Source organism: Onychostoma macrolepis, chromosome 05, assembly GCF_012432095.1.
Source record: "Onychostoma macrolepis isolate SWU-2019 chromosome 05, ASM1243209v1, whole genome shotgun sequence".
NCBI lineage: Eukaryota > Metazoa > Chordata > Actinopteri > Cypriniformes > Cyprinidae > Onychostoma > Onychostoma macrolepis.
The window spans coordinates 15,075,939-15,098,690 of NC_081159.1; the positions used below are offsets into that span (position 1 = coordinate 15,075,939).

The 22,752-nt window shown below is 39.8% G+C and overlaps 1 protein-coding gene across 1 annotated transcript; it reads left to right on the forward strand.

Moving 5' to 3' along the window:
* The first annotated feature begins 2,549 nt into the window (after positions 1-2,549).
* On the forward strand, positions 2,550-21,980 carry si:ch211-284e13.4 (insulin receptor substrate 1-B). Its single transcript, XM_058774605.1, has 3 exons — positions 2,550-3,244; positions 4,813-8,004; positions 18,989-21,980. The coding sequence occupies exons 1-3, from the start codon at positions 2,893-2,895 to the stop codon at positions 18,994-18,996; spliced, it is 3,552 nt and encodes a 1,183-aa protein (XP_058630588.1). The 5' UTR covers positions 2,550-2,892; the 3' UTR covers positions 18,997-21,980.
* The last annotated feature ends 772 nt before the right edge of the window (positions 21,981-22,752 follow it).

Sequence of the window (22,752 nt, forward strand, 5' to 3'; positions counted from 1 at the left end):
AAACAACGGAACATTTGTAGTTATATGTATTGTATTTGTTTTTATTTTAGTCGATCTCATTCAACCCCTCAAAAACAAACAAAGAAAATACATGTAAAAAAAAACTTAACTGTCGTTAATACTGGCAAAATGTCCAATATAAATTGACTGAATAAAACTCCGGGAAACACAATAGTCCGCGTTTTAGAGAGAGAGAGGGAACATACTAACATTTACTAAAAAGTAGAAATATCTGACATGGAATGGACTCATTAACAAAAATGTCAATCAGGACAGCACTTTTTTTCTTTTTTAACATTTTGACAAAAAACATGAAGAATAAAGAAATATATAACATGACATGAAGAACATGAAGAAATATATAATATAACATAATACAACATTATGTTGTGTGTATGTATATATATATATATATATATATATATATATACAGTGGTGCGAAAAAGTGTTGGCCCCCTTCCTGATTTTTTATTTTTTTGCATGTTTGTCACACTTTAATGTTTCAGATCATCAAACAAATTTAAATATTAACCAAAGATAACACAAGTAAACACAATATGCAGTTTTTAAATAATGTTTTTTATTATGAAGGGAAAACAAAATCCAAACCCACATTGCCCTGTGTGAAAAAGTGCTTGCCCCCTCCTATTAAATCATGAAAGAACTGTGATTAACCACATTATTTTATTATTTATATATTTTAAATATATATATATATATATATATTTGTTTTTTGGGGGTGGGGGTTATAGAAATTAATACTTTTATTTAGTAAGGAATCAAAAGTGATGATAAAGACATTTCTAATTCAAATAAATGCTTCTATTCACCAAAGAAACCTGCAAAAAAATTCTACTCAGCCGTTTTCAACATAATAATATTAATAAAAAATGTTTTTTGAGCAGCAAATCTGAATATTAATATGATTTCTGAAGGATCGTGTGACTGGAGTGATGATGCTAAAAAAAATCAGCTTTGAAATCAGGAATAAATTCAAATATAAAGTATAGTAAAGGATGCCATAATGTAAAGTTAAAGTCAGTAAACATGTTATTGATAAAAAATGAAAAATGCATTTAGTTGTAGGCTATTTAGATATATTTCATAGCTCTTTGTAAATGAAAGTACTCATAATTGAAAGTTTCACGTCGAAACCACACAACAATCGTCCCCTCTCAGATGGTTCTTCTTAACTGAGGGACCGGAGTCCACTAGGGGGCCTTAAGCAGTAAAATAACTTTATCATGCCGATCTCCGTGACAGCCCTAGTCTCGATAAACTGTAAAATAAAAAGTGACCGCTGTCAGATTCTTTATTCCTTGTCCAATCAGAAGGCTTCTGAGGCAAGTTCTGGCTTTTTGTGCATCCACAGTGTGTAAGCCCATAATTAAGGGCAGCCGGAAGCTGAGCGCGCGATACTTGAATTTGGACTGCGTTTAAATTGCTGCATAGATCGTATTGACCATGTCCCACCTGTTTACATTCACTTTTGGAGCGTTTTTTTTTTTTTCGTGAGTTTAGAGGGTGCGAAATGTTAATCACATCTGTCAACAACGGCGTACGCAGCCAAACGTCTTAAAAGTAATTGAGGACAGGAAAATAAAGAGACCAAAAAGCGATGGTAACAACACAGAAACACATTTTTAGAAGGGATAACATCTCTTATTGCGAAATTATCAAGTAACATTTTTTGACAGCATTATGTAAAATAAAACTATAAAATAATGCAACAATGACATTTTGTTGTATGCTTCACCTGAACAACTTGCATAATTCATTTTTTATTACAGTGGAAGTTGTATTCTCTGTTACACATTTAAAAAATTTGAACAGCTGTCATTTCAGCAGGAGCTACAGGAAAAATAATAGACTGTGTCGGAGGCCATTGACTGAGTTGGACTAACAGTGGGGATTGGAATATTGCTGAGAAACACTGGTCTATAATACGCATCACCTCTCAGTACAAATTGATCGTTTTCAACAGAAATTTTTAGTGCTTGTTTCATGTCCATTGTTGTAAATGGATTATGTGCATGCGTTTTCGCAAATTACAGATCGGAATTTTGCATCAGCATTAATTCAGTCAGCATTAATATCCATCTAATTTCTTGATGCAGGTGAAAACAGGCAAGTGAGTTTCGCCATATTGCACTGACACAAAAATTGCAAAAGGCAACCAACAGGTGTCGCAAACGCCTCGCTATGAGGGATGCACTAGCGCAGGAGACTTGCCAATGACCGGAGAGAAGGGGATTCCGCATTTAATAATTAAAAAAATGCACTAATACGTGAAGAACAGAATAATGTGTAGATTTTCCTTGAATAAAACAATCTAAAACAAATCCGACATCCTTTCCTATGAATTTCCATATCCAAATTCACAAACTGGCAATTAAAAGAATATGTGGAATCGAAAATCTGGCGCGCGAAATGTGTTAATTAAACCCAGAGGATGCCGAACTGTCTCGTTCAACGAATCCATCTCCATATCAATGTAGTCTCCGTTCCGCTTGGTGTACACCGTGTACATGAACTGGCATTAACGGGTTTACCAGCCTCATAGACGTACAGGCAGAGGGGGGCATCCGAGTGTGCGGGCTAGAGCTGTACAGTAAACAATTCTGGTACGCTTGCAATGATACACAGCAGAACTGCATGCTAGTGCAGACGTCGCATGCCGCATGTGCACGCCTGTCAGTGGAGCCTGGGTGCACACAACCATACAAGCTGGACCAGGAGGAAAACAAGCTCAAGCGCTTATTTGGGCTCTCCTCGAGGGAGCGTGATTGCATGATGAGAGAGAAGAGGACTGCTGCTATCATGAACGAATGTAAAGCATACCACAGATTTTAGGCAGACATTGGTGGATAAAAAAAAGCAACTCGCCCAGCAATGGAGAACCAGGCGGCGATGGAGCAGCAGAGCTACGAGGACGTGCGGAAAAGCGGTTATCTCCGCAAGCAGAAATCTATGCACCGGCGCTTTTTCGTTCTCCGGGCTGCCTCGGAGCAGGGCCCGGCCAGACTCGAATATTATGAAAACGAAAAAAAATTCCGAAGCAAGTCACCGGTCCCAAAGAAAGCAGTGAACCTGGACTCTTGCTTCAACATCAACAAACGGGCAGATTCAAAGAACAAGCACATGATAGTGCTGTATACCCGCGGGGAGAGCTTTGCCATAGCCGCGGACACCGAAGAGGTCCAAAACGAATGGTACCAGGCCATGCTGGATCTACAATGTAAATGTGAGCCAGAAAATTATTATTGTACCCGTGAGTCGAATTCGTGAAAGATCTGTCATTCACATAGGCTATAGGCTGCAGCATGGACCTTGGTGGTTGTAGTTGCTTAACCTGCCCATCAACTTGCGTGTTGATGATGGGAGCCCCCTTGGCTTCAGTGGATCTATATTTGCAAAGCTGGTCGGATTCAAATGCACGTTCTACCCCACCCGTCTGTTTAATGTAGCCACCACACCTGGAAATGTGGACGCACGCGGTATTAAAATGGCCAAATTGCTAAATTATGGTGCATGCTTTGTAGAGTCATTCAATACATTCGTACATTGACGAATTCGTAATTTGATTTTAATTAGACTGTTTATTGAAAATCGAGATGCAGAATGTTTAATATTTAAATGCTCTCATCACTAGACAGAACTACTATAGCGCGTAGTGCAAGAGTGCCGCATTGTGCAGTGACCGCTGCTGCAGCGTTCACGACTGTTTTTGTTTTTCTACACATTTGTGCATGTTGTGCGTGTAACCTACATTTCTGTCATAGCGATTCTGCCGGGGAGGGGAGCCGCGGCAGCCGTGCGTGTTTATTGGAAAACGGGTCTCCTCCTGCCCCATCCCTCGTGTTTTGGTAGAATATGATCCCCCCACCCCGCCGCTGAATGAACCGATCACCGGGTTGAACAGCAGGCCATCAGCGTGATGATATGGAGACATTAGTTGCCGAGCAAGCGATTCTGTAAACCTTTCTCGGTTTGATTAGCGTCAGTAAAGGCTATAATGGATTCGCTTGGCTGTAGTGTTTGCATCAAGATGCTACACAGAGAGCATCTTTAATTTTCTCGTTTTTTTTTTTTTACAAGCACGCTACAAAATATGTAAGTGCAACATTGGTCGGATAAACTCTAATAAAATCGAACGGAATGCAAACAAAGCAGTTACAACCAGTTAGTATATTATAGTCTAATCATTCAAAATTAGTTCTGACCTGACCTGATCTGATTGGTTTGGTTAGCACAGGACTTTCTTGTTCTTAACTAAATACTGTCACAATATGCAACAAATAAACGATTGCCCTTTTGACCTGCACAAAATGTGAGGATAGATTTATGTGGTAATGAAGTAATTGAAACATACAGTATATGTATGTATATTTAATTAATTAGAATGTTTTCATGGCAGTTCTGTTAAGAAGATGACATTGGGTTAGAAAAGGCACATCATCATAACATTTTGCTCTAAATATGTATACCATTGTATATATATTTTTTTCCACTTATGAAATTCAACCCAAAGTTTTAGGGTGTGACCAGCAAGTGACTGTAATTTTCTTCATATTCGTGTGGTTTAATAACAAAGCTTCTTTCAACTAATAGTGTGCTGTATGGAAAAATATACTTTTTTGTGACAATTCTTATTTAAAATTAGAAATGTAATGTTTAAATTATGTCTATAAGTAGATAGATAAACACAATCAACATTTACATTTTACATTATAACTTTACATTACTTGCTTTAAATATATGCATATTTATTTCTTTTTTGTAGCGTTTCTATTTTTTCTTTTATATCTATAGGTAAGACTCCTGATGAGTGTGGCAGTGGAGGAGACTGTGGACTGCCTTCCCCTGGCCCTGCTTTTAAGGAGGTCTGGCAAGTTAAAGTCTGGCCTAAAGGTTTGGGTCAGGCCAGGAATCTAGTTGGAATCTACCGACTTTGCTTGACAGACAAAACAGTCAACTTTGTCAAACTCAACTCTGATGTTGCAGCTGTGGTCCTCCAGTTGATGAATGTGCGACGCTGTGGCCACTCAGAGAACTTCTTTTTCATTGAAGTGGGTCGTTCTGCCATGACAGGTCCTGGAGAATTCTGGATGCAAGTAGAGGATTCAGTGGTGGCGCAGAACATGCATGAGACCCTTCTTGAGGCTATGAAGGCTCTGAGTGAAGAGTTCCGTCAAAGAAGCAAATCCCAGACTGTTGGTGTGAGCTGTGGAGGAGGAACTGCCTCTAACCCTATCAGTGTACCTTCTAGACGACACCACCCAAATCTGCCACCTTCACAGGTTGGCTTTTCTAGACGTGCTAGAACGGAAACCCCTGGAGTCTCCAACAGCAACACGTCTCCAACTCCACGGCACGGATTCTCTAGGTCACGGACAGCCAGCATTGGGGCTCGCACAGATGATGGAGGGGGCAGAGCAACGGCACTCAGCACAAGTCCAAGTCTCAATGGTTCATCCTGCTCAACTACCCCAACCCTGAGACCTAAACCTACACGAGCACCTACTCCAGCAAAGATCACCCTCAGCCTGGCACGATACACCCCTAACCCTGCACCTTCCCCAGCCCCCAGCCTCTCATCCAGCTCTGGTCATGGGTCAGAATGTGGGTTGGGTGGAGCTGCCTTTGGAACAGTGCCCATCTGCACTTATGCTCGAATTCCTCAGAGAGTGTCGATGTCAGGATCACCCAGTGATTATGGTTCGTCAGATGAGTACGGCTCCAGCCCCGGAGAGCACTCCCTGCTAGCCACAGGACTCCCTGCTGCCCTTGTTGAAGGTGGAGCCAGTTATATCCTGATGGGTCACCGAGAAGGGTCTCACAAACGTGTTCATGGACGCAGGGTTCTTCGTCGTTCATCTAGTCGCGAGTGTGAGGCTGAGCGCAGGCTGCTCAGCAAGCGTGCTTCCCTTCCCCCCACCTCTACCCAAGAGCGTTTGGTCCCACGCCGCAGGGAGGAGGAGGAAGAGGATGAAGAAGACTATGCAGTGATGTCACGCAGTGCAAGTAGAGAGTCTTTCACATCTCGCCGAGGCTCAGGGGGTTCAGCTACAACATCACTGGTGCAGGAAAACTCAGCAGATAAAGGTGTCAGTACTAAAGGGGGGCCTGAAGACTCCTCAATTGACAGTGGATACATGTCTATGCTACCAGGCGTTACAGCTCCTCCTGCTTCATTGTCGCTATCAGTTTCTGGTTCAGATGTAGTGCCAAAGGGTGGAGATGAATACATGGCCATGACCCCAAATAGTAGTGTCTCACCCCCTCAGCACATCCGCCTACCCATCAATGAGGGCTACGTGATGATGTCTCCTAACAGCAGCTGTTCACCAGACTTACACGGCCTAAGTGGATGCATTTGGGGCAGTAGGGGCAGCATGGAGAGTCGGACAGGCAGTGACTACATGAACATGTCACCTATAAGTGCCAGGTCAGCTTGCAGTACTCCTCCATCACACCCAGAGCAGCAACCACTGCAGCCAAAGATGGTTTATTCTTATTTTTCGCTGCCACGTTCGTACAAACACACCACCCTCTCAACCCGTTTTGAGGATGATCTGGACAGGGTTTGTATGGGTAGAGGTGAAGCTGGAGTAAAAGCTGGGCATAGTGGTTACCATTGTGGAGGGGACACACCTGTTGGCTCAGGTGGTGCTGGACAGCTATCTCTGTCCTCATCCTCTTTTTCCTCTAGTTCAGCTAGCAGTGAAAGCCTTGAGGACAGGTCGTTGTCTCTGTCTGTTGGTGGAGTGGGAAGAGCAACTAGGTTGAGTGCAGGACACAGGGTAGTGGGGGCTCACCCCAAAGTTTCATCCCAACACCATCACCAGCAGAGATGTGGGCCAGGTGTTCAGAAACAGGGTCATTTACAGTCAAGGAAGGACAAGTCGTCCAGTTTTTTTGTGGATGTGTCCAAAGCCAATACGCTGCCGAGAGTCAGAGAGACTTTGCTCCCAACTGCATCCCAGAGCCCAGGAGAGTATGTGAGCATTGTATATCAGGGTGAGCGAGGAGGACATAACAAGGGGATGACTACGGCTGAGTCAGGGAACTCTATGGCACAAGGACATCAAAGAGCCTTTCACCGACCACAGCCATGTCAGGGTGGATCTGCCAACCTTCCTCGGAGCTTCTCAGCACCCCTCTCGACCTCAATCTCTTTATCATCTGAATATGTAAACATGGACTTAGGTAGCTCACCTTCTTCTCTCACTACCCTCTCTTCTTTTAAACCTGCCCCAAAGGTCAGAGAGGAGATCAACAGAGCTCCTCCAGTAGAACAAGAATTGGAAATGGGACTCAGGAAGAGCAGCATGACAGGCATGACATCTACAGATGTGGCTGCTGCTCCTTTTACAGACTATACTGAGATGACATTTGGATTGGGTGCGGATACAACATCCAAGTCCCCAAAAGCTGGCCAAACACCTCTGCCATCCTCCATGGAGCAAGAGCATAACATGAATTTCCCCTCACCCAAGGCTTTTTCAAACGTGGATCAGGGTGCCCGTCTAGTCAGGGCTGAATCAACAGCAAGAAGGCGGCATCGCTCAGAGACGTTTATCACCCCCCTAACTCACCCCCTCTCCCCCTGTGCTTCCCCTTCACCTTTTTCTGAAACTCCACATGTTGGTCCACCACGACAGCAAGGATTAGAGAGCAACCTTTGGTCTAATACTCAACCACCCTCTCCACAGTGTGCCAGCCCTGGAGTAGCAAATCTTCCTGCTGCTCAGGCATCTTCCATAACCCTGGAGCAAGGCCTGAACTACATTGATTTGGACTTGGTCAGTAAGGAGAATCAAACCAGTGTGGATGGACCCTCTGGCCCTCATTCATTTTTCTCTCCTGTAGTAGGAGGGTTGACTGGGGGATTGGGTGGAGCAGGAGGAAACACCAGCTCCAGCATCAACACATATGCCAGCATTGATTTCATCAAATCAGATGAATTGAGAGTTCATCAGAGCAGCAGGAAGGACAGCAAAGGTAAAAACATTGTCCTTTTACTAAACTTTAATTACTGCATTACCAAAGCCCAATTCATGCATTTACTTCTCCATATAGTTAGCATTTGGATTTTCAAAGTATTAATCTCTGGTGTTTTTCCAACCTAACCAAAGTGCCAACGTGTGACTGCTGAAAATGATCCGTGGTTTCACCGCTCAAAAAACATTTTTTTTAAGGAAGAATTATAAAGACTATAAAATAACAATGTCCAAGATCAACATACTATTCTAACATTCATTCAAGAAATAGATGCAGTCAGTTTTTATTTGTTATTCAGTCTATTTGTGTTGGAAATTTCAAAATATTTCCTGCTGAGGCTCACAGTGATGGTAATGGGCTTTTCAAGGGTTATTTTGGGGCCTCACTGCTCTCTTTCTTTTGTTATAGAACAATAGTAAATATTGTAAGAGGCCTAGTTCTGTATTTGGACCGCTCTCTGCCTGGTTTCATTAGGGAAGGGGAGGTGGAGTGTAAGAAGAATCTGACAGCTTCTGCGTTGAAGTATTAACCACAGATCATTTAGGTTGTTGGTTGTGAGTGTGCCTTTGAGCGCATAGTAAGGGCAGTGTGAATATAGACATATGCATATCTGTGCCTGTGATGTGTGTGGATAGAGTATATAGCATATTTGTGGCTTGTCTAAGTGTTTATAAGGGATACCTCTGAGCAGCCCTGTATCCGCATATATATTTAACTCACTGTGATTGTAGATAATTATGGCTATTTAACTTCAGTCTTGCTGAAAATGTTCCTGAATGTGGTTCTGCTTCTACTCATCTCTCTCCTCTTTTCTCTTTCTCTCTCCTTTCTTTCCTGCAAGTCTTTCATCTTGACCTTCTCTCTCTCTCTCTCTATCTCTCTAACATATAGGCAGCTAGAATGTACTACTGAAATTTCAATCCTTTATTAAATGTTTCAGTTATAAATTGGCACTAAGGATATGATTTTCATATGTAACTCAATTTACGCTCAGTGACATGCCATTGACCACATAACTTGTGCATATATCTGTCTTAAAATGACGCCACTTGGTGCTACAAGTGGCACAGAAATTGCACACTGCAATTTTAACTTTTTAACATTTTCTGTAGAAAAAGTGAATGGTGTTTGTCCATGTGAAAGTTTTCATTGTGTGTGTTGAGCATGCAACACAAATTTGAGTAAGCGACGTTTCATCTTCCATAACTCACACCTCAGATATGCAGGTAAAAAAAGATTTAGTCTTGTCCAAAACTTAAAAAAAGAAAGAAATGTCAAGGTGTATCCTTGAATTTGCAATTTAGTTCAGTGTTAGCATCCTGAAAACCATCTTTCATGAACTACTTACTATCAGGGTGGAAAGTGTGTGGGGGTGGAAATTGTAAATTGTATAAAACGATTAGTATGAAATACAAAGAAAGGTTTTTAGTGGTTAAAAGACAGATGACAACAGACAACAAAAGAATGGACTTGGAGAGAGTATGTAGCCTCTGAAAGACAGTAAGTTTGAGACTTGATAGACAGAGAAAGATTAACAGACAGACAAGGACACAGAGCATCAATGCAGGTATTGTGTGACTCAAAGTGACGCTCTGAAGGCTTTACCTCATACAAACCCAGTCACCACAAGTGGTGCTAAGAAGAGGGGAATCTGCTCCGACCCAAAGCTGTCTAGACAAGCAGGTTGCTGTAGGTCAGAGGAGCTGTAATCTAGCTGACCCATCAGCGGTCCAGAGGAGAATACATTCCTTTATAATGGACCTGAAGGAAGGCATTTACTCACACCAGCATTAATGCGTGGCAAAGTATGTGTGTGTTCTGTGTATGTGCGGTGATTCATTACATTACAGCTAGAATTATCATCAGTTAAAAAATGAAGAAACATCCCAATTTGTCCTCAGCGTAACTCTTCCCAGTAACACAACTCTCATAGGGCTGAAATTTAGGATCGGTATGTTTTTGTTTGCATGCATATTTGTTGTAAAAGCACAAATCTTTGCTCTCTTTTCATAAGCTGCTTTCATGTGCTGATTTTGCATCTTGTGGTTTTTATTTTTTGGGTTGTTTTGTTCTGTTATATGAATTGCATTAGAAGTTCTTTGTAGTCTACATCTGATCCTGCAACCTTATTGGACCTGATGAAGCAAAAGCCACTGAATAAAGAAACAGTGGCCTATTCTGCATCTCAATACAAATAGTGCAGTGATCACAAGATGTCATCATTTTACATTTAAATCGAATGGTTGCTCAGAATTCAGTCATCATCAAGTCTTCACTTGAACAGGGTTTTTCCAAAGACTATAGAAATACAAAGACGGACCACTCCTATACGAATGGGAGAAAGTGCAACACACAATATGGCGGGATAGTCCCGCCTTGTAAATAAAAGAGCTAATCGTTGATTGGTAAAGTGATTGCGTCACTGCAGCGGCCGTTAGAAGCTCCGGTTCCCATAGAAAGATGAGGCTGGACCAGCTGATGCGCATGCACAGTGATAAGTAGTTGGAACTACGCATGCGCATTGACTGGTCTAGCCTGAAAAATAAGCTTTTTAAATGCTATTTGAGCATAAGAAACAACATTCTTCAGTTCATTTTAGATTTTGTTGCTGATTTGAAATTTCTAATTTAATCGCGAGTTCAGCAAGCTGTTTTGATATTTCAGGATTCCCCCATTCATTTAGATAGGACTTGGTCTTGTTTGAGCTGCCCGGAGGCGTTGCAAATATGGCGGCCGAGTGAACGGACTTTCCTTGAAAGGGACTTCGGATTTTCAAACTGAAGTCCGGCGACTCCCAGGGGGCAACAAGGGAGTGCTAGGGGGTCTGTGGAAAAGTTTTGAGAAGATCAGTGTAAAAATATGAAAATAATAAAAACAAGAATATTAAAGTAAATAAAATTAGGCCTAGATTCAAATTAGTTTAAATAATACATCTAACAGTACAGTGGTGAACAGGAAAAAAAAAGTAGTTTAATAGTGATAATAATGTGGCTTAATAGAAACCAGTTATTTTGTAAATAATATTTGAAATGTGAATAATTAATTTTACTATTTCCTGAGGAACAGAAGAAATTTGAGTTGTTATTTACTGAATCACAACATCACTGTTAAAGTTGCTATTCTCAGTGAATGTGGATTTACTCTATGGCTCTTGGCTTTTGCAGTTGTTTTTGACTATACTGTTAATTTACATGCTTGACCTTTTGATGTTTATATTTTGAAGTTTTGAGCCTTGTTTATTCCAGTTCAAGCCTAGAACTTGCTATGACATGAAAAAAAAAACATGCTTTTGTAGTGTAAGAGAAAAGATTTGATGCTTATTTTGGACTTTTGATTTTTCCTATGTCAAAGGAAGACTCATCCGTTTCGTTTCCTTAGTGATACTAATGAGAGTGTTGTTCGTTTTCTCCCCCCTGCCTGTCTGTCTTTCTCTTTCAGCCAAAGCTTTAGCACCCATCCTCTCCAAGTCTTTGACAGTGTCACACACACACACACACACACACACACACACACACACACACACACATATATATATATATATATATATATATGTATACATGCTCATTAGGGTCGTGGTCAGCAAATGTGTAAAATCTAGATTGACAGTCACAGGCCCTCATCCAAACATCTGTTTCTCCTGCAGCTCTAGTTACTTCTGCTGTGCATGTTTTTTAAATGAAATAAAATGTGTTAATAATTAGTTTAGTATATAATATCTACAATAAACCATGGTCCTAGAGATATTTTTGTGGCCAGTGGACCCTTTTACATAACATGTTTCCACAGTTATTGATAGTAAATGTAGCAAAATTTTCTATTTATTCATTTTTTAATTTCATGTACATTTTACACTATGCTGTGTGTTATATTACCTAAATTAAAAATAGTCTATATTTTTTTTATGAACACTGTAATCAATCTCTCAATATATTTTCTCCTTTGGTAAGTCATAGTAACGCTGTTGTGGATTTTACTTTTCTTTTTTTTTTCAAATAGGAATGGGAAATATACGTGTTGAACTGTAGTTTCCATTCACCACTAGAAGTTTTCCCAACTATGACTGAAAACCCTGGAAATGTGAAAAGTGTCCATATTTATACACCTTGTGTGGCCATCCTTATCAAATAATAACTAATAATAATAATAACCAGCTAATCAATGTCTTCAGGATTATTTAAGAATTAATGATAGGTTTGTTAGACCCAGGTTGGCCCTAAATTGTGCAGGAAAGTACGATTTTGCATGTGTCTAACTGTTAAAAAATTATTAAAAATTAATGTTAACACTTGACTTGTTAGTCTGCCCATTGTTCTTGTTCATCTGATCCTGTCAATGAATATTTCCTTTTGTTATTATTCAGTAAATATTCTAGTAATATTCTAGTAAATATTGAGTTCAGTAATCCAGGGGTAATTTAGAACATGTTTTTTGCACATGCCTTCCATGATGGACAGTGAGCCAATGAATTTGTGAATTCACCTTTGAAATCCTAAAATTCTATTTCATATAGACACTCAACTGACGAGACTGTAAAAGACTGACAGTGAACTCTTGTTACTATTTATGTTAAGCAAACACCATCTGTGTGTGTGTGTGTGTGTGTGTGTGTATGTGTCTGAGACAGAATGGGTTTGTGTGTGTGTGAGAGAGTGTATGCATATGGGTATATGTGTGTGGGTAGGTGCTTGTCTGCAGGGAGATTATGGTTAACTCAAGTGGGTGTACCGAGAGCAGAGCCAATTGATCTGTCTGCTGTTAACAAACCATCCACACACATACTGTCACACACAAACACTCACTCATGTGTATGCACTCAGAGCAGGAGTGGATATAGGCATAGTTAGACTGCTAGTTTAGAGAATGAGAAAGAGACAGTGTTGTATGTACAGGTGCATCTCAATAAATTAGAATGTCGTGGAAAAGTTCATTTATTTCAGTAATTCAACTCAAATTGTGAAACTCGTGTATTAAATAAATTCAGTGCACACAGACTGAAGTAGTTTAAGTCTTTGGTTCTTTTCATTGTGATGATTTTGGCTCACATTTAACAAAAACCCACCAATTCACTATCTCAACAAATTATGAGAATATGAATATGGTGACATGCCAATCAGCTAATCAACTCAAAACACCTGCAAAGGTTTCCTGAGCCTTCAAAATGGTCTCTCAGTTTGGTTCACTAGGCTACACAATCATGGGGAAGACTGCTGATCTGACAGTTGTTCAGAAGACAATCATTGACACCCTTCACAAGGAGGGTAAGCCACAAACATTCATTGCCAAAGAAGCTGGCTGTTCACAGAGTGCTGTATCCAAGCATGTTAACAGAAAGTTGAGTGGAAGGAAAAAGTGTGGAAGAAAAAGATACACAACCAACCGAGAGAACCGCAGCCTTAAGCCCGGTACACACCAAGCCGACGGTTGGCCGTCGGGCAGTTTTTGTTCGTTGGCCGACTAAGTTTTCTCAGTGTGTTCTGCGCCGTCGGCTGAAGTTGGTCCTCGTCGGCTTTTTCTCGGCCGATTCGACATGTTGAATCCGTGTCGGAGCTCGTCGGGCAGTCGGGCAGTCGGGCCATCTGATCATTCTGATAGTCGCCACTAGTTTTTCGGCGTCGGCTTGGTGTGTACCAGGCTTTATGAGGATTGTCAAGCAAAATCGATTCAAGAATTTGGGTGAACTTCACAAGGAATGGACTGAGGCTGGGGTCAAGACATCAAGAGCCACCACACACAGACGTGTCAAGGAATTTGGCTACAGTTGTCCTCTCCTGAACCACAGACAACGTCAGAGGCGTCTTATGGGCTAAGGAGAAGAAGAACTGGACTGTTGCCCAGTGGTCCAAAGTCCTCTTTTCAGATGAGAGCAAGTTTTGTATTTCATTTGGAAACCAAAGTCCTAGAGTCTGGAGGAAGGGTGGAGAAGCTCATAGCCCAAGTTGCTTGAAGTCCAGTGTTAAGTTTCCACAGTCTGTGATGATTTGGGGTGCAATGTCATCTGCTGGTGTTGGTCCATTGTGTTTTTTGAAAACCAAAGTCACTGCACCCGTTTACCAAGAACTTTTAGAGCACTTCATGCTTCCTTCTGCTGACCAGCTTTTTAAAGATGCTGATTTCATTTTCCAGCAGGATTTGGCACCTGCCCACACTGCCAAAAGCATGGTTAAATGACCATGGTGTTGGTGTGCTTGACTGGCCAGCAAACTCACCAGACCTGAACCCCATAGAGAATCTATGGGGTATTGTCAAGAGGAAAATGAGAAACAAGAGACCAAAAAATGCAGATGAGCTGAAGGCCACTGTCAAAGAAACCTGGGCTTCCATACCACCTCAGCAGTGCCACAAACTGATCACCTCCATGCCGTGCCGAATTGAGGCAGTAATTAAAGCAAAAGGAGCCCCTACCAAGTATTGAGTACATATACAGTAAATGAACATACTTTCCAGAAGGCCAACAATTCACTAAAAATGTTTTTTTATTGGTCTTATGAAGTATTCTAATTTGTTGAGATAGTGAATTGGTGGGTTTTTGTTAAATGTGAGCCAAAATCATCACAATTAAAAGAACCAAAGACTAAAACTACTTCAGTCTGTGTGCATTGAATTTATTTAATACACGAGTTTCACAATTTGAGTTGAATTACTGAAATAAATTAACTTTTCCACGACATTCTAATTTATCGAGATGCACCTGTATGTGTTTAGACTGCTGATATAGTAAGTCTGGGATAGAGAGAGTGTGTGTTGCTGGATTCATTTCATTGCTCTAGAGAGTCTGTGGCATTTCATACAGTAAGGTGAAGGTGGCAGCTGGCCAGTTCACACACATATACAGCAAAAGTGTGGGGCTCTTCCAAGAAGCATGGGGTGTGCCCTGCCCACTACTAATGATGTCAAGAATTAGCATTTTTACTGGGAGATGAAATAACTTTGCTGATGGAAACAATGATGTCATATTGAGCAGAATTATTTTATTCCCTTTATTTTGCCTGTTCTGTACTGATCACATGAATCAACAATGAGTGTGAAATGTGTTTTTGAAGTCTCACCAAGGCTGCATTGACTGGATCAAAAATACAGTAAAAACAGTATTGAATATTCCTGCAAAGTTGCATTTCCAGCAGCCATTACTTCAGTTTCATTCTTCAGTCACATTCTGATATGCTGATTTGGTGCTCAAGAAACATTTCTTATTATTGTCAATGTTCACAACACTTCTGCTGTTTGTTTGTTTGTTTGTTTGTTTGTGTGTGTGTGTGTGTGTGTGTGTGTGTGTGTGTGTGTGTGTGTGTGTGTGTGTGTGATTAAACATTCAGATATTTATGGGGGGATTCTTTTATGAATAGAAAGTTCAAAAGAATGTTTATTTCAAATAGAAATCTTTTGTAACATTAGAATATTAGATGTCTTTACCGTCACTTATGACAATTTAATGCATTTCCAAAAAATCTTACTGACCCCAAACTTTTGAATGGTAGTGAATATATTCAGGCATCTTAAATGCGGCCCACTATAAACACCATTCTAGATAGCCTTAATATAAGACAATTAATATAACTGGCTCACACACTCGCACACTCAAAGGCCTTTTTTCTCTCTTTTGGCCTTTCAAACTTAAGTCACACTCTGCTTGGCAAGTCCTCTTTCACAGATCCATACAACATTCTCTATCACAACTTTTCTTTACACACACCTCCCAAAGTACATAAACAGACCCAAACACATGGAAACCACTCTCTACGTGTCTCTCTTCACTAGCACATGCTCACACACATCTGTCCTAGCCTCTGTTTCTTTGAGTTTGTCTCATGCCTGTTCTCTCTATTTGGCAATGACGGTATTGGTCTGTTAGAGAGAAGAGGAGGGAGCCACCATTTCAGCATGGAGAGATAATGTTGTGATCCAGATTAATTAAATCTAGTAGTTTACTATAGTCAGCTGGAAGCATTTCTCTTTTACTCAAGACATTTCACTCCTCCTCCAAGTTTTCATGAGGTATGAGGGGTCACACTGTGTGCATATGTTTGTATGTACATAAATGATCTATTAACTCTGTACTGTAGCATATTAGTGGTGAAATATTCTCATAGGTGCACTGCTTCCTATTATTTGCAGGATGTTTAGCTTAGTTGAACTCACATTATTTTTTTGTATGACTGTTTAAAATGTTTGTCCGTCTTACAGAATAAAATATCAGCCAACATTCATAACCTTTGTAATTGATCAAAGGTTAGGTTTTGAATGTTTGGCTTGACAGAGATTTAGCAAATCAGTTTTGTTTTCAGTTAAATGCATTTACAATTAAAAATGACTTTACACTTAAAATGCACTTTCTGTAAATGCATGATGATTCAATTTGATTGAACATCGACTAGATTCAGTAACTTTTTTGATTAATTTGATTAATTTTAGGAAAAGTATTGTCTATATTTCTTGAATTACCTAAAATTAAACTGTTAATACCTAGGGCTAGTATTGGGGTGGTAGAGGTATACTAGAAGCATTGTAATTTGGAGCAAGTTTTATATGACAGTGAGTGACAGTGACGTGACATACAGCCAAGTATGGTGACCCATACTCGGAATTTGTGCTCTGCATTTAACCCATCCAAAGTGCACACTCACAGCAGTGAACACACACACACACTGTGAACACACACCCGGAGCAGTGGGCAGCCATTTATGCTGCGGCACCCGGGGAGCAGTTGGGGGTTCAGTGCCTTGCTCAAGGTATTGCTCAGTCGTGGTATTGAGGGTGGAGAGAGCACTGTACATTCACTACCCCCTACCTACAATTCCTGCCGGACCGAGGAATTGGAAATATTACGGAATATTTGGATTTGTGCCGAATGAGAGAGGTAGGATACACGAGCACAAAGCTCCATTTCGCAAACAGTTGAGTGCGCATGCATTTAATGTATACTCCCTTGTCAGTGAGAGACGTGTTCAGAATCAGCACATGGTCACTGTCTAGGGGGCTTTGTTTTCAAGTGCTGGCGGTTATCAAACAGCGTTGCATTGCTGTGGGTGCCCCCTTCTGGATTGGGGTTGAATTTCCTGTATTCGTTGTAAGGCCTCATGCACTGAACCGAGATGTCCATACCGTGACGGTTCAGTACGAATACATGTATCGTGCCACCCCTAATATGTTAGTATATTAATATATTAGGGTTGGCACAATATAACATAATGTAATAATATTTAGTATTTTCACATCTAGGTGGAAAAAATAGTAATTTGTACTACTGTCTGTCCAAAATAAATGAAAAGAAACCAAGCATAGTAGATTCTTTTTGTTTCCTGTTGTACCGAAATCGTATCGAACCGTGACCCCCGAACCGAGGTATGTACCGAACCGTGACATCTGTGTACCGCGCCACCCCTAATATGTATATATATATAGAATCAGCCTTTGAAAAATCCATATATTTTTACCACTAATCCACATTTTAGTGCAAGGTATACCGTCTATGTCACTTTACAGACCTGGTACTTTGTAAAAATGTGTAAAATATGGAAAAATAAAATATGAACACATTACATGGTATTATAATAAGTAAATAAACATTTCCCTGAATTCTCAAGCGCAAGGCTATATTACGACCGCTGCAGTGTCTGTAGAAATTTCACATGCTCAAAGTCTAGTGTGACCGTGGCTTTGACTGACTTTCATAGGGAGGAATGTTTGCAGTGTGGGCACTGTATGCTGCGTTTGCAGTGTGCTGATTGTGTGTGAGGTGCTTCTCACTGGAGTGTAGGCCGTTCACATACTGCACTACATCTTTGACTGTGAACCCGTCTGGCATTTTTGTGCATTTAGACAGATGTGTGCGACTGTGTGTGGGCATCAGGATTATGATATCAGCTTTGTGTAAATGCACACAGAAATAATGGCAGTAAAAATAACAGAAATAGAGTACTTTGATGTTTGTTAAACATGTCTGACAGTGAAAGTGCAGTGAAGAAAAAAAAGATGAGAAATTGAGAACTCCAGGTAAAAAAAAAAAAAAAAGTGGAAATCCCATGGGACCTGTTCATTGATGCCTTTATATAGATAGTAGAGGAAATATAGACAGAAAGAAAGAAGAGCGACTCTCAAGTAAACAGAATAAAAAAATCTAAGTGATGATCAGTTTCTAGTGACGCTATTATCATTACTGTCTATTGAGTTTCCTTTTGATATTTTTCAAGTGTGTGTTTCTCTGCTTGCATGTGTGTGTGTGTGTGTGTGTGTGTGCGTATCTGAATCTTTTCCCACTGTCTCCTGTCTCTAGACTAAACTGAAAGTGGTTTGGTGCCTCTGTGACTGTTATCCTCTGGTATGCTGTTTGTTTTAACATTGAGACTACGAGTATGAGACTGCCACCGTAGGTAATGGCATACAGCAGACTGGCACCAGTGTCCTCTAATGACCTCACATCTGAAGAAAACACTGTGAAAACATCATTTTGCTGCCTTGAGATTGTAAACAGTCAGAAATCAGATATAAAAAAAAGAAAGCAAAACATAATTTTTATGGCACAAATTAATCTCTGAAAAAAGTGAGCACAACAAGCTTTCTGGCCCAATTTGGTAGTTCAAAAGTATTGGAAAGAATTAATTTTGAGATTTTTAAAATGTTTTTAAAGTCTCTCAAGGCTGCATTTTTTAAAACGAAAATATGGTAAAAATGGCTGAAATTTTTCAGCAGCCATTACTCCAGTCTTCAATGTCACATGATCCTCAAAAACATTTCATGAATTGTTTTTTATTATTATTATTATTAAACCTTTGAAAGTTTGTGTATAAAATTCTGTATTTTTATTCATTATTTTACTGATCATCTTCTGATTTTATTTTACTGATCATCTGCAATAGACATGTCTGTATATTTTTTGTAAGGTCATAGATTGTAATTATGGGTCCTTAACTAGTAAGTACTTTTGAAATTTTTTGAAATAATTTTAAGATGCCTAACCAAGTGTCTCTGTCTGTTTTTCTTTTTGCAGATTGTTAATGTGCTCCTGCGTTTGGACCAGTCAGCACCTGTCCTTCCTGCGTGAGTGTGTTTGTCTGTGTGCGCACCTGATGTGTTCTGAAAAACGGTGCGATTGCCCACATCCCTCAGCAGTGGAAACCTCATTAAAACATTTACTCTCATTAGTTGCCATTGGTTCAATCAAAATAAAATTTGTGCCAAAAGACTATCGGTCATTTCCTCCAGAGATCACTGAGATGGACGTGTCCTCCAGCTGCTTATGAAGGGCCACTGCGACTCTGACTGCCAACCAGGAGCCAATGATATTCCTTTTTTCCTCTACCACATACTTTAAATTATTGAGATGTTAAATAGTATAACGATAGATCAAAAATATATAGCAGACATAATATTACTGAGAATATATCTATCTATCTATCTATCTATCTATCTATATATAAATACAACTTTTTTTTTATAAAAGTGCCTCATTTTTGATTGTAGCCATTTTTACACAGGTCTCAATGTGCTCTGTAAAAGAAAAAAACGCTTTTTTTTCCCTTTTTTCTTTGTTGCTTTCCCATTCCTTTGTGTTCGCTATGCTGAACAAAGCTGAAAGACAGATAGTTACACATAAGTGAAGTGAAGAAAAGCTATTGGATAGATGGTAGAGCTTTATTTGCTATGGTTTGTGTAATCAGATTGCCTTACTGTGCTGTATTTGCGTGTGTGTGTGTGTGTGTGTGTGTGTGTGTGTAATCAGTCGTCTAAGCCTCAGCCATGCTGTGCCTCAGTTCGCTAAAAAAGATCTGGACGCACACAGTAAGATCAAAACTGATTGCCTATACCATATTGCTGTGTTATTAAAACTTTAGTAAATGCATCTACTTCTACACAGATAAACACTTACATTAATATTATCCACCCTTTCTTCTATTGATATTGCATAATGGCATCAAATGGCTGTGAGCACAAAATCAGATGACTGATAGTTGTCTAATCAATATAACGGAAACTTGTGTGTGTGTGTCCGTCCGGGGACTATTGTCCTTAGTTGTATAACCAGGGTGGTGTATTAATGTAGTACTTCCCATCCCCAGGTTACTTTGGTGACACACTCGCATTTTAGATTTAAAACTGTGCCTCCCTCAAATGCAGCTCTGTTATCACAGACTCAACTGCTATATAAATTTAACACATCCACTTAACCAGACAGCGGATATCCATCAAATTTCTCTGTCTGACCTGTTGATGATACTCTGACTGGTTTTTACACACCTGCAATTTACTTTTTACACAGACACACACTTCACTTGTCCTGTAGTAGAGAATGTGCTCCAGTTTCCTCTGCTTTCGCTTATTTTGTTCAGTATTGCAATTGAAAGATGAGAGTTACAAGAGAACAGGGTCTTTTTCTGCCATCCGGACAGTTGTGCCTGTCTTTGCTGAAACGTAGCATGTTGTTATTTTTTTATTGATTTGACACGTTTTGACTTTTAAGATTCATTTTGTTGGCTTCTGTAATTTTCTAATTAATCTAGAGTTTTGTGTAGTGTATGTAACTTGCAAAAACAATATGTAGAAATGATCCTATTTTAGTGCCAAATTCCTAACTCACACACTACCATCGATCATGCGTTGAGGAAAATGAGTGATCTCATAAACTGAAACATGCTTTTTAATACCAGATTTTTAGTAACCAATATTTTTCTCTTTTGCCTGCACAATCTGCGTATTTTCTATCACCTATTTTGGCAATGTAAATTCATATCTCACATACTACAACAGCTGCCTTCAGTTACCAGGAATCAACATGAAGCCTTATAGTGCTTATATGAATGCCTTTTCTATCATGTAAAAATAAAACTCTCCTTAGGTTATGCATATTGTATACAGACAGGTTCATTGATATGTAAAAACATGCAACATTCAATGCAGTGTTTCTAAGTGTGTAATAGAGGTGACACTTGCTTACAGTATTTATACTCATCATCCACATCACTTATACAGTGATTGTTAGTGGTTACAGATAACATGCATACCTCCCACCAAAAAGCTCACATGCTTCATAATCTGATTAAAACTAACAGAACAACAACAGGTGGTGATTATAATGTGGGGTGGGCTTAATAATGCCCTCTTAAGAGTTTTAACCTCTGTGTTTACTTCTCATCCTGAGCAAGACATATGCCTTTTTTAATCCACTTCATAGGTCGACCATTACAAAAGCAAAGAAACCATCAAATCGTGTTTGTTTGTGTGCGTGTGTGTGTTTGTCTGTTTCTGTCAAAGCGCATTTGGCTATTCTGTTTTACTCCATGTGTCTTTTTTCTATATTTTGATTGCCTTATTGTCTGTATTAGCTCTTATTTAATACATGGCAGCTGTAAAAGATGCTTTTTAGTCTAGAACAGTGGGAATTATGTTTGAAGATTCTGCATTCTAGCAGTGGGATTTTTCTTTCTTCAGAATGACAGTTTTATAGAGTCTGGTTTGGTGTATAAAATTGTGTCCCCAGACTTTGTTTCCAGAAAACATTAACATGGTATTAAGTGATGTAGAAATACAGCCAAGGTCATATGTATACTGTAGGTATGGACTATCTGTATATAGTCCAGAAAAAAGATACAAAAAAGAAAAGTAATCCTTTATTGTCTTTAAGTACCTGCAATTGTTGGGAAAAAAGGGTCTGATATGCACAATCAGGGGTTTGTGTAAAGTTACAAATTTGATCTGTTCTTCTGTATATCTAATTCTATGAAACAGTCAATGACAATTGTGTATAAAGGGGTTTTAATAAGAGAGTTAATACGCTGTGGGCTACTGTATAGTTCTGTGAATAAGGGGAAATATGGGCTCGGGTGGGCAATGGGAGACTGTATGGTATGGATATAGTAGAAATGTCTGTTGAATTGAGAAATTCCTCAATGATTATTGCCTGTGATTAAGACAATGTCACTCCAATTTATGGGAAAAAAAAGATGAAAAAAGTATGAGAGAACTGAAATAAGTGTCCCGTGTCTTTTTTTTTTAACATAAATTTGCCGTCCATGTTGGAAAGGTGTGTGTGCGCCCGCCTGCATGTGTTTGTGTGACCGAAGTCTAGACAAGACAGTCGCCTCTGAAATGACTTCCAAGGATAAACCACCTGCCAAGCCGCATGATCGTAACAGACATGAGTGTGAACGTAAACGCGCGTGTGTTTGCGTGTGTCGACGTACAGCCGGGTCCCCATTTCCGAGATTCTGAGGCGGCCATTACCCCTTGAAAAAACAACATCGCATCCCTCGCAAGGGAACACAGGAGCGTTCACAAATGTTCAGTGTCTGTGTGCCAAAGTTAGGCCTCTGAGGACACCGTGTGGTTAGTGTTGGGTAAAACATCAACAACAAGCTGCTGTTTTTGAGCAGCGAATAAGTCACTGTTCACTGTTTTTGCATTTTTTTCCAGTAGTAAACATTCTGTCTTACATTTACTGTTGTGTTCCACAAAGAAAGAAAGTCATACAGATCTGAAACAACATGAGTGTGACTGGGTCTGACCTCTGTATCTGTCATTTGCTTTTTTTACAGTAAAATATAGGCTACCATCAATGCGCCTGACAATATCAGTGATTTTGCTAAATCTTAAAAGGAAGATACATGTTTGCTGAAAATTGTGAGAAAGGGAAAACAGGAGGGCAGTGATCCCTGATAGCCAGAGGTGGACAGTAACGAAGTAAATTTACTTGAGTATTGTACTTAAGTACACTTTTTGAGTATCTGTACTTTACTTTTTTTCTGGAAACTTGCGACT

Coding starts and splice junctions, on each gene's coding strand:
- si:ch211-284e13.4 (XM_058774605.1), top strand. CDS start 2,893: ATGGAGAACCAGGCGGCGATGGAGCAGCAGAGCTACGAGGACGTGCGG. Junction 3,245..4,812: donor GCTGGATCTACAATGTAAAT/GTGAGCCAGAAA, acceptor TTATATCTATAG/GTAAGACTCCTGATGAGTGT.